At 40.4% G+C, this 12978-nt stretch overlaps 1 protein-coding gene across 3 annotated transcripts in view; it reads left to right on the top strand.

Moving 5' to 3' along the window:
- The window catches only part of nr3c1 (nuclear receptor subfamily 3, group C, member 1 (glucocorticoid receptor)), a 28114-nt gene extending 15193 nt beyond the window's left edge, over nucleotides 1-12921 (top strand). For all 3 annotated transcript variants that reach the window (XM_035945905.2, XM_023265151.3, XM_035945906.2), the window contains 7 exons: nucleotides 1512-1660; nucleotides 1842-1958; nucleotides 2095-2376; nucleotides 3675-3819; nucleotides 4629-4759; nucleotides 5263-5420; nucleotides 8274-12921. In XM_035945905.2, coding sequence (XP_035801798.1) covers nucleotides 1512-1660; nucleotides 1842-1958; nucleotides 2095-2376; nucleotides 3675-3819; nucleotides 4629-4759; nucleotides 5263-5420; nucleotides 8274-8426 — 1135 coding nt within the window. In that variant the 3' untranslated portion in view covers nucleotides 8427-12921. The remainder of the gene's footprint in view (nucleotides 1-1511; nucleotides 1661-1841; nucleotides 1959-2094; nucleotides 2377-3674; nucleotides 3820-4628; nucleotides 4760-5262; nucleotides 5421-8273) is intronic.
- The last annotated feature ends 57 nt before the right edge of the window (nucleotides 12922-12978 follow it).

Here is a 12978-nt window from a genome sequence, read left to right as displayed (position 1 = left end):
AGTAAGAATGATGAATTAAATTTTCAAGTCTAAAAGAAAGTCTTTGATTTTCACTGCAGCTATAACTAGTTATAAAATTATTCCTTCTGCTCAGATTGCCCTCCTCAAACAATCATAAATGACTGTTTTAGATACATCTGGACTGTGACTGAATACAATTGTTTTTAAAAACTAATGTCTCAGCAGTGTTCTGTTTTTTTTTTTTTAAAGATATCAGTCAGATTTATTAGAAACAGTTAGAATAGTTGCTGTGTGTTCTCAAGTAAGTCTGCCCCAGTTTTCACCTTTTACAGTGGACCAGGAAGATGGTGTTTTGTGAGCACCCCAGGTTGCGGCATCCACATTTCCCAACCAAAACAAGACTGGGGGGTAAAGACTCTTTAAGCTATAGGAAACAATGCGGTGAAACACACTCAGGAAATGAATGCTCACAAACTACCACCCATTCCTACTGAATATCCGTAATGGACAGACTTATCGACCACAGCGTGTTTGCAGTGGAGTGCAGAAAGCTCTCAGCCCCGTCACAGATAGACAGCACGCTGATGTTTTTTGGGGTTTTTTTGACCAGCTGCTGAATGCGTCAGGACTTGTTGCTTTGATGTTTAAGTCAGGTTTTCCCCATCATGTGACACCCATTGACTGCTGGGGCCTGGCCTGCCTTCATGCTAATGCCCTCTTGTTGTAGGAGTATAAGGGCGTTAGTGTGTATTGACAGTTCACAGTGGTTCCTATCAAATAGAACTGTTTGTTTTCCTTGCGGTGGCAGATGTGTCCAGACGTGGACAGACTGACAGTTATCGCATGTCTCGGGCTCAGTATCCACTCAGGGTGGGCGCTGTTGTTGTTTTGTTGCTGTGGCCACTAGGTTACAAAGGGGGTGTAGACCTTTGACGCATGGATGCAGCAAAGCCTGACGTCCTCTAGTGGCAGTTGTGAAAAATTGCATTTCTGTCCAGTGTTGACGGGGTCTGGAAACGGTTGTGGTTCAATCAAAGGAAGAGGGGCTGTTTCATGACAACCACTGGGTTTAGGAAGTGACCACAGATCTTGAGATAATTTAGGCTTTCAAGGCCCAAATGAGCACAATGGGACTCACTATTCTTCGCCCATGATGTTGAAACTGAAACCTAAATTGAGGAAAAATGCACACAAGGAACACATTCAATCTGACTGCAGTGTCTGTATGTATGTATGTGAAGTGTACTTGTGCAGTTAATTTATTTAAAGGTTGAGTGCCGAACTGTAAATATGAACTACAGCTGAACCCTTAAAAACTCAGAGGCTGCTTTTAGGAACATGGTTAAGCTATCAAAAAAGAATCCTGTAGAAATACACTATTAACATTGATATGAATTTGACTAAAATGCCTGCACACCTAAGTGATAATATGAAGTGACACTTTTGCCATTCACTGGTTATGTCAGTGCATCATATTTTGTAAAACATATTTCATAAAGTGTTGCGTTTTATGCTCTTTTTCCACCTTCTCCCTCCAATTCTGCCTCTAGACAAGAAGGGGGCACCGCTGCATCCTCGGCACAGGGAAAGAGCGGAGGTCATAAAATCTGTCTGGTTTGCTCGGACGAGGCTTCAGGCTGCCACTATGGCGTTCTCACCTGTGGCAGCTGCAAGGTCTTCTTCAAGAGAGCAGTGGAAGGTGCAAAACCATATGAAACCATTAAATCAATTTCCATTAAAACACTGGAGTCATTATGATTTTATTTTTAACCCATGATCAAAATATCTGACCGTGTATCTCATTAGGTTTTCCCTCTGCAGTGTTTGGCCTAGCAATGATGGTGAATAACAGACAAATCTTTCACATCTGTGTGCCTCAGGGCAGCATAATTACCTGTGTGCCGGGAGGAATGACTGCATAATAGACAAGATCAGGAGGAAGAACTGCCCTGCGTGCCGCTTCCGCAAGTGTCTGATGGCAGGCATGAACCTGGAAGGTACATATTAACCGCTGTGATTATGCCAAACGGGGAAGACTTGAGTTGTGTTAATTGCTCCTTCCTCCTGTTTGCCTTTTCTCCCTGTGTGACTAAACTCTTCCCCTCATGTTCATCCCCGTTTTCTCTTTTGAAGCTCGCAAAACCAAGAAGTTGAATCGCTTAAAGGGTGCCAACATGAGCAACCCGCCCGAGGTGACACCTTCTCTGCCAATTGAGGCTCGTTCCCTTGTGCCCAAGTGTATGCCTCAACTTGTCCCCACAATGCTGTCCCTGCTGAAGGCCATCGAGCCGGACACCATCTACGCCGGCTACGACAGCACCCTGCCCGATACCTCCACCCGCCTCATGACCACCCTCAACAGGCTGGGTGGCCGGCAGGTCATCTCTGCTGTCAAGTGGGCCAAGGCTCTACCAGGTTAGTGGTAGGAAGTGTAAATGGTAAGATTAAATTGATACTAGTGAATATTTTAACAGAAAACGTGATGTATCGAGGCGAATCTGCAGTGGCAACAATTTTCCAAGACATTTTTTGTCGACAAATGGGGTGTTCTTTTTTTGTATTCATTACCTCTCTGCATGTGAACTCCAAGATGTAAATGTAGAACTTGATATAAAGGTTGCCCCCTAAAAGTATGTGCTTCGAAGCATCAGTCTAACATCCACTCCATTCCACTCAGATTGTCCGAGTTGAGTGTTTATTTATCCACTTGACAGCATGTTGTGCGCTCATTGTGAGAGATAAGTTGAAACCTGAGATGGAGTGAATGCTCTTTGTTGTCGGCTGAACCTTTACCTACAATGGACCTTGTGGGTAATCTGTGTGTCGTGTAGGTCCAGTGTGATAGGAAATAAGTGACTCTTGTTTGTAAGGAAGTAATGTTGCCACCACATGGCTTCAGCCACGGTTAAGTACAAAGCAACCGGGGTGATTAGGTTAATATAATCAGCCATTAAGTGTTGATACATGCTGAAGTTTTCAGCTTTCTAAATGTTCTTTAGTGTGTTTCTGGTGTCTACCCCTCATCACTGGAGAGCAGGCCCAGATCCAGTTATTTATGTTTATTAATATACAGCTGATTTAAAATGAAATAAAGAATTAGGCTAAAAGAGCTTCATTTAAACAGAAATACATGCGTGGCTCATTATTCTGGCAAATCCATATGGTAGCCCTACATTTTGTTTCTGCATAACAAAAACATAAAAAAATGAAATCATCGTAGTAAAATTCCTAATACAATCCGACTGACGACATTGTCGTTCAGGTACATCACTATTCGATATCCACTGAACAAAGATACTTGAAGCTGAGTTTAGTATGTGTGCCGTTTTCATTGTTTTGCATTTCACGTGTTGTGTGATGCCACCTACAACCCTAAATGCAGCTGTCATGTGCGGTTACATTTTATTTTGACAGAAGCTCTAGTACTGTGTTGGTGCAGTGAAAAACAGGTGTCTCGTCTGCTTTGATTTGTGTAAACTGACACTGCATCTGGATCTGCTCCACCTGGCACTAAGCTGACACGTGGGCACATTCAGCAGATAAGAGCTCAGTTGGACAAAAAAATTGTTTCAAATGAGGTCAAATGCAGTTGTATCAATCAGATTCTGATTTTACCAAATACATTTTTTTTAAAACTACATTTTAAATTGCCACTACACACAGTGCGACTGTATTAGCAGCTGGTTGAAGTGTTTCCACGTCCCTCCTTTTAGGATTCAGGAACCTGCACCTTGATGACCAGATGACTCTACTGCAGTGCTCCTGGCTCTTCCTCATGTCTTTTGGTCTGGGATGGAGGTCTTACCAACAGTGCAACGGCAACATGCTGTGCTTTGCGCCAGACCTTGTCATCAATGAGTATGTATTGTATTAAGTCTGTAAGTCTGATCCTCTTCGTTTGACTTGATATCAAAAGCAGGACTAGATTAACATTTCCGAATTAAGTCGACTCCACTTTCTCCAAGTGAAGTGAAAGATCCAAGTGATGTGATCTTTCCCAGTCTTTGATATTTTTTCCCACCATATACACCTGTTTGCAGTCCATAAGTGCAGCTTTCTGCTCTCTGCCATGCCCGTATCTCCCAAGAATCAAACCGTGTCTGTCAGCTGTTCATCCATCTTATAGACTTGATGACTCCGCTCTGAGTGCAGTGAGCCGTCAGCACAGCTACCACGCTCAGGGCTGTAATAGGCCTTTTGTTGTTGTTTTTTCATTTTTTGTTTATAATCAGAAGCTGAAAGCTAACATGATCATAATTAATGCCTGATGAGTTTATGTTCTGTATTTGTCAATCAGCCTCCAAACAAAATGCAGCTAAAGCCTATATTTTGTCAGATTGTTTTTTGGCGTTTAATCACAGCAGACAGTTTGCCAAGCCATCTTTGGTGGTTTAATCAAAATCAATCAAAATCAAAATATACTTTATTAATCCCGAAGTAAATTGAGGCACCCAGAATCCTTGAATATTGGTCAAGAATCTATTCCTTGAAGTGACACTGAATTCTGAAGGAATGATTTTAAGTAGAATCCACAACTTTAAATCCACAGATATATGACAGGGAGCTGCTTCATTGCCAAAGCTGAGACTACACAAGCTAGCAAATCAGCTATGATCTAAGGAGAAATACGTACATGCTTTTTGAGCTGTTTCTGTCTGAACGTATAGGGAGCGGATGAAGCTGCCCTACATGGCCGACCAGTGCGAGCAGATGCTGAAGATTTCTAGCGAGTTTGTCCGGCTGCAGGTTTCCCACGACGAGTACCTGTGCATGAAGGTCCTGCTTCTGCTCAGCACAGGTCAGACGCTTTACAGACTCCTTCTTCCTCTATCACATGCTGAAGGCAGGGCTGTGTTAATGGGATTATTGCAAATGCCATTATTCCAATGCTATACTGTCTACAGTTGCTAGAATGTTGATGTTAATGGATGTACAGGACGATGCATCACATTGCAGCACTTTGCCAACTGATTCACTGACATGCAGTTATCATAAATATGAAGTGGATTACCTATTGAGTACAGAAGTGGACGATACTGAATCGTGTTTTCTCATAACTGTTATCTATTACACAAGAATTAAAAGTGCCAACTGGAATTTAAAAGTTAGATTCAGTCAAACAGCTTACAGACTACATCGCTGCATTCAGTGTGCTGGTTTTGGTTTTTGCTGTGTTTATTGGTTGCTATCCTAAAGCTGGTAGTGTTATGTGTAAAGTGTAAAGTATTGGCACTGAATAGTCGAGTACATCCTCCTTGTGTCTGTCTCAGATGTTAATGTTGACTTTCTCCTCTCCTGCAGTGCCAAAGGACGGCCTGAAGAGCCAGACGGTGTTCGATGAGATTCGGATGTCGTACATCAAGGAGCTGGGCAAAGCCATCGTGAAGCGCGAGGAGAACTCCAGCCAGAACTGGCAGCGTTTTTACCAGCTCACAAAGCTACTGGACTCCATGCATGAGGTACAGGGACCCTTTCTGTATCATCAGCAGTACAGGTTGTAGCTGGTAGCTTTCTCCGTCAATCCTTAAACAGTGACCTGCTGTCTGATTAATCTGATTAGTTTGTTAGTTTAACCCTCTAAACCGCTGCTGTTTGACAGGCAGTAATCTTTTATAAAATAGGAAAAAATTACACCATTTATTAGAGCTAGAATCTGTAACAACAGATACACTTGATGGATTTTGAGCTCTCTGGTGGTCCTTGAACTACTCATTTGTGGTCAATTTAACAAAATTTAGCTCAAAATCATTCCATTCCATCAAAATACTTTATTCTACATTTCCCATGTTATGATCTGGCTCATGAGGGTCACAACAAAAGGAGAGACACACCAAGTATAACAATTAAAGATTGTTTTTATCAACTTAAATCAAATTAAATTAAAGCCAAAACAGTATGGGATTGTGAGAATGAGTAGAGGCTATGGTGTTTGTGTGATTTATGTTCACAAAACCAACAGAAAACTAAAGCCACCCTCAGGATGTCCTCGGGGGTTTAAAAAACTGTTTGCACCAAACAGATTCTGTAAAACATTTTGTGCTCCCAGTGCAACTCAGAAACCTTATTAATTTAGTTGTCATTTACAGGGCTAAAACGATTCTTCGAGTTATTTGAGTAATTCGATTACTAAAATTCCTCGAGGCAAAATTCTCTGAATTGAGTGAGGCTTCGTTTAATCCACTACATACTAGACCCCAGGTCACCGCGGACCGCGGCCCAATTCTGAACCCAGACTTCATCTTATACGGACCTGGACCTATGATCAATAAATTATGAGGGGATTTTAAATGTGCTTTTATTTTAACCAGTGCAGCTTTTCTAGTGTTTACGGCATTTAACAGATCAGAGGCTGAACTACGATGACAGTTTGACATAGTCAGGCTTTCTGTGTGTGAGTCGACTCGACAAAAACTAAAACTTCAGTCAGAATTAACAGGTAGGAAGGTGGTTTTCAACTTTCTTTGTTAACTCAGACTTTCTGCTTCAAACTCATCACACAAGGAGAATTTAATGCATCATTTAACTAGTTTACAAAATCAACCGAGCGTGAACAGGTTGTTTTAATAGAACACAATGAGGAATAGAAAAATTTATGACTGTAAAAAGCTGCAACAGGAACTTTTGTAAGACAGAAATGCTGGCAGACAACTGTTGAACATGTGTTAATGTATTTATTTTGCCGATCAGTTCAGCTGATTATTGCTAACAGACAGCTGCACAATTCATATTTTCAAACATGATATTGTTTTAAAGTGCATATAGGTCTGACACTGTCCCATAATGAAGGAAATCACTTTAATGTGTGGCCAAATCAAAGTGAAACTAATGTTACTGATTGAATATTCTCTGTAATAAATACTAATAAACTAATCAGTTTTCTTATTTGTGTTTTATTAGCTGCAGTAGCAGCAGTTAAACGGACCAAACAAAAACAGATTTATGTGATTTATGCATCACCAACTAAATACATGTGGGGTTCCCATGGCTTTCAGTTTTAGTTGAATACCCCTGTACTATACTATATATGTACAATACACTCAGATGTCCAAATCACCAAAACTGCCTATTTCCATCTCCGCAACATCGCCCGTCTCCGCCCCTTCCTCTCCTTCTCAGCCGCTGAAACCCTCATTCATGCCTTCGTCACTTCCCGCCTTGACTACTGCAATAGCATTCTCTTCGGCTCCACCTCCAAAGTTCTCAATAAACTTCAACTCATTCAAAACTCTGCTGCCCGACTCCTCACCCGAACCTGTTCTCACGACCATATCACCCCCGTCCTGCAGAACCTCCATTGGCTCCCCATTTCACACCGCATCCAGTACAAACTGCTTCTCCTCACCTTCAAGTCCATCCATAATCTTGCCCCCTCTTACCTTACCGATTTGCTCCTCCCCTACACCCCCCCCAGGAATCTCCGCTCCTCCCACACAAACCTCCTTTCCATCCCGCACAGGACCAGCCGGCGACATTGGGGGGACAGAGCCTTCGCCATTGCCGCCGCCACACTCTGGAACTCACTCCCCCATGCCCTCCGTGACTGCACCAACCTCACCACATTTAAATCCCTTTTAAAGACTCACCTTTTTAGATCTGCTTTCCTTAAGTGATTCTGTATTTTATCTTGAACTTGTTTTACTATCTATTGATTTTAATTAACAGTTTTGTTTTATCTTATTGTATTTTATGTACAGCGTCTTTGAGTTTTTGGAAAAGCGCTTTATAAATCAAATTTATTATTATTATTATGTCCGCCGATGTTCTGCCAGGACAGTTATTTCTGTTGCACAGTGCACTTACTTCTGTTTTTTATGCTGCAACGCGCATGCCAAGCGTGGAATCTGATTACTTGATTAATCACCAGAATAATAATTAATAATACTCAATTACTAAAATAATCGAGCAGCCCTAATCACTTAAAAATCATGACAAAAATTTATCATCAACATTGCAAAGTGCTCAGTGTTGGCAATTGTATGTCTAATGGACTTGAATTACTCTCTGGACCCTATACTGCTTGTAGCTGTTCTTTGCTCCTGTCACATTTTCTCGCACTGTGGACTCATTTTTCAATGCAGTATCCTCATATTGGATCTGGTCGTTTTTCCCAATGACACTGAATGTCACACATGATTAGTTTGTGATTGTCGGAAAGCTCAAAATCCCATCATTCTCTCTAATAAGATGCTGCTCAAATCTGCCGGTGGGTTTACGGGTTCAGAGTGGTTCTGGTTGAAAGCTCTGTGTGATTTCTTGGGAGATGTTTTATGTTAATTATCTGCTAAGGCACTCTCCCTCTTGTCTGTTTGCAGATGGTCGGAGGATTGCTCAGCTTCTGCTTCTACACCTTTGTGAATAAATCGCTGAGCGTGGAGTTCCCGGAGATGCTGGCGGAGATCATCAGCAACCAGTTACCAAAATTCAAGGCCGGGAGCGTGAAACCCCTCCTCTTCCACCAGAGATGACTGATCCCCCCGTAGTAGACACAATGCCTTAAAAATCCCACCACATCACCTCACCTTCCCAGCCCAACTCACCCAACCACCCCCTTAGAAGAGCGACGATAAAAGGACTGAGGATCCAAGGCGAGGAGTGAATGATGTTTTTGGGAGCGAGTATGCAACTTGGCTCGCTGATCTGGAGGAAGAGACCAGAGATGTTTGTGTAGATCCCAGACAGCGAGCACAAGACATTTTGTTTTGTTAAACAGTCTAAGATGTAGTGAATAACAAAGAGTAGGAAACGTTTGGAAGATAAGAGATAATCAGAAAGAGAAATAGGCTAACATCAATGTTGTCTCAGGTTTCTTACCTTCGAATTCAGAACGATATCTAAAATAGATAGAACAAATATCTATTTACAAGTTCTGATAGTATTTTCTACATTTTCAAATTATAACAGTTTATACAATTTTCCAGGTCGTTGTTGCCTGGGGAGGTAACAAAGCTTAATACCATGCTCTTAAGTAGGCTTCTAGACTGTATGTTCCACTTTTAGTTTTTATAGGAGGTTATAACAAAATGTTTCAGTCACACCGGGCGGAAACTCTGTTTTCTAGTCATTTGAAAAGCATATTTCATTGCTTTGATCGAGTAACTTTTGACATAAACAATTCTGGGGAACTATTAACCGACATCCACCATTCAAAGGACAGTTTCTCCCACAAGCCACCTCTTCCAGGTTTACACGCCTCTATTATAAAAGGGAAAAAAACGTGCCTTTTTTGCTTCAAATATCATCTTAGCCATTTTCTTCCTTCCGGACTTCTCTTTAACCTGCCACGGTCTACCTTCATCATATGTTGATTGTACTTTTTATATTACATGCAGTTGCAAGTTTTCCTTTTTAAATGGCTGTGTTTATCTTCAGAAGCAGTGGCTCAGTCCATCCTTCATGTGTAGAAACGATTCTTATTGTTACGAAACAATATTCAAGGACTACTTCCTTTCATGCGATCTCCCGCACACAAGTCCTTAAGTGCGATTTGAGCACTTTGTACTCTGCTAAAGGCTTTAAAAGACTGTGAAGAAAGGCTGTTATATTGTACCAGTCTTTACTGTATGACCTTAGATGGAAGTTAGAACTTTTTCTATTAGGAAATAGCCCATTTTTTGCTTTCATTTTTAGCACCCCACTCCTGCCCCAGTAGTCCAGTAGTGGAATGTGATAGATACCTGCGTCTACCAATCACAAGTGAGAGGGCGTATTTTGTTGTGTTTGCAAGATTGTCATTTTTAATTAATCAGGAAAACTAATTTCTGTGTTTTTAATATGGCTCAAACTGGTTGGAAAATAACCGTCCTTCACATTTGAAATTCTTTTACAGTCTTTGGTAAAAATGCAGCCATGATTCTGCTACTCATGATCCTTCTTCGACAATATGTCTCTGCTCTTAAAAAGCATATGCTTCAGATAACTTTTTTTTAAATTGAAGTGTTATATTGCTATTTTTGTTAAAGTTGAACATTTTGGGAAATACAGTGCCTCAATTTTTTTTGAAAATGATGATACTAGGGCGACCCCTAGTATCATCATTTTCAAAAAAAATTGAGGCACTGCCAATCGCAGTGCTGATATCAACACCGATTATTAGATGCTTGCAATCAATTTACATTTGTAATTAGAATGAAAATCTGGGAGTCAAAAATTAGAATAGCAGAAGCTTCAAATAAAAATTTAGTTGAAATGCCTGCATTTATGTTTTACATGTTTAACCTAAAGATAACTTTTTTTGGCAGTGCAGAGAGGGAATCAGTTTTTTAAAAATCCTTTAAAAAATACATAAAATGATACCAATAATTTGAAAAATACTAAATATCAGATGCGACAATCAGCCGTACCAATAATCGGTTGACCCCTGATTGATGCCACTGTCGGATCTGTACCGTTAATGTTGGGCAGCAGTAGGTTAACTTACCTCAACTTGAAGACTGGAAGGAGCTAGCTCGGTTCTGTTGAAAGGGAGCGAAATCCATCTACCAGCTCATTAACCTGTAAAAACAACAGTTCAGCCTCTTTTAATATAACGGACTATTGTATGACCAGCACTAGTTGCCAGGCAACCAGTGGAGGCTTCAAGGATGTAATTTATCCCGGCCAAAAAATAGTCTGCCACAAAACCCACCAGAAAAGCTGAATGTCGTAAAAGATTTTTTTGTACAGTAGCATGTGTATTGCTGAGCTGTGGAGGTGCCAGTAAACAGTTTTTATCTTCAAAAGGCGAGCTCAGCTGTCCAGTCTTTATGCTAAAGCTAAGCTAACCAGCTGCAGCTTAACGTTCGTTGTACAGACCCGAGTGGTATCGATTTCTACACCTTGCTCTCAGCAAGAAAGCGAAAAAGAGTATTTGCCAAAATGTTAACGCATTCCTCTTAAAGTCAACAGTTTGTATGATAGACAGCTTGTGTATACGGCACTTTGGTACCATGCGTTGGCAGATTAATTACCCTGTAAACCTCCCACACCTGCTGATACCCTCTGACCCCCTCCTGCTGAGCTCCTTCAATTTGCCCTGATGTCTATGTGTCTTTAGTACATTTGCACATCTGTTTGATTGTCTGTTTGTAGTTGAGCCCCAGCGTTTGACAGCACTTCTCATCGTTCACCTTCTAGAGTCCTGTCACAGTGGAAGTGAAGCATTGCTGCCTGGGGGAGGCAAGCAAAATGGATCCTTTAATCTCTGGGAACTATTTCAGTGCCAAACTCCTGTTTTGTCTGTTTTCAGTGATGCCGAAAGTTGGTCAGTAGGAAACAAATCCACGCAGTGAAGCTTATGAATTAGTCTGTTGATTAGAGGGAAACGTCCTGAATCATGTTGAGTTTGAGCCCACCGGATTGATGTCGTTATTGAGTGATAACCGAGCTTTATTCATAACACAAAGGTCTTGTGTAATCACACATTAATGCAGGTCTGTCTCTGTCTGTGTGGAGTAAACAGGAATTTGAAATGCATTGCAACATTTTCATCAGTTGAGATTGTCGCCCAGCGTGTTTGTTTATGTTTAAAGCATCAACTAATCCAGGTTTTTGTATGAATGTGAAACGGATTTCATTTAACTTCAAACAAAAGTTGTTGACAGATAAAGGGTTAGCTAACTGTCACTTATAAATAATTGGATATTTATGTGAAGTGAGCATCCGCAAAGTGCTCAGTGATAAAGTTAATATGAAAAATAGTGCAATTCTGTCCCAACAACAAGAACAAAAGCACTCATGAATTTTAAACCGCTCCCATGCTCAGGTTGTTTTTGATTCACACAGTATGTAGCTGTCCACGTTTAGTTCTGACAAAAAGAACCAAAAACTGTTTGGATTTCCTCATGTGTCTGCTTCTGTGTTTTATGCTGTTTATTTGTGCGGGATAAAAAAAGAGAAAAAAAAAAGCTAAGTTGATACATCAGCAAAGTTTGAAGCATCTGCTGCCACCGATGTCTTTCATACTTGAGTCTCATACAACATGCTTGTTATTTTTCTTTGAAGCTTATTCAAAATAGTGGAAAACCATCCTCATTAACTGCAGAGGGGTTACTCGTGGGTTACTTTCACATTCAGTGTATCCAAATCTCTGCTGCTGCTGTTCATTTAGAAAGGTATCTATATATATATAACTATATACATGAAATCGCACACTTGCCTCATCTTGCTCAAAAATGTATCCTTTTTACCTTCTTGTACATTTTTGAGGAGGACAAATGAATATGCAATAGAAACACATAAACTATCACCATCACATAACATTTATGTGCTTACTTCTCTTACGTATTTCAGTTTTTTTTTCTGATATAAGCTATTTGCATACAGGAGATTCACGTATAACTTTATCTCTGCAGGCCAGACTTTTCAGGATATTCAGGAAACAGTAATCGGTCCAGCCAGACTGCACAAAAAACCTATTTGATGTTTGACAAGGTGACCAAAGCAAATACACACAGATTCAGCATTATGTCAGTGTGAGCTAAGGAGCTCCTATGTGAAAAATGTACAGTTCATTTTTTAAACACATTTTTTGTGTGGATTTTGTTTTTTTTTCTTACTTCTTTCCGACACATTTTTTACTCTAACGTGACGGCTTTGGTCAAATTGTGTAATACTGTGAATAGGATAGGAGTCGGTCTTTTTCACACACAAAAACTGTTTGTGAAAGTAATCAACCAGCTTGAATCTAAAAATATTTGCACTACCCAAATATTGTTTGAAAATCTATTTTGTATAAAACATATGCAGACATTAACTTTTGAGAATTATCAAGGGCAGATCATGTTTCACTGGTATATGCTTTCTCTAAAAAGCTTTTGTTTCGCTTAAAAACAAGTTTAATATGTACATATAATCCATTGTAAAGAAAATGTGGTGTATTTGTCTCCAAATAATAGTTTTTCAGTACCTACCCTCTGTATTATTTCTCCTCTGTAGTGTGACTCCTGTTGATCTTTTTCTGCATTGATTAAAGGTCGAACTGTATGTCTTTGTGTGGTGCTTCTCCGGACAGCAAACGCTGGTGTTTGATTTGATTTTAGC

The sequence above is a fragment of the Amphiprion ocellaris genome, chromosome 13 (assembly GCF_022539595.1).
Source record: "Amphiprion ocellaris isolate individual 3 ecotype Okinawa chromosome 13, ASM2253959v1, whole genome shotgun sequence".
Taxonomy (NCBI): Eukaryota; Metazoa; Chordata; class Actinopteri; family Pomacentridae; genus Amphiprion; species Amphiprion ocellaris.
Note: the sequence above shows the minus strand (reverse complement) of the source record. Positions and strands in the feature narration are given on the sequence as shown.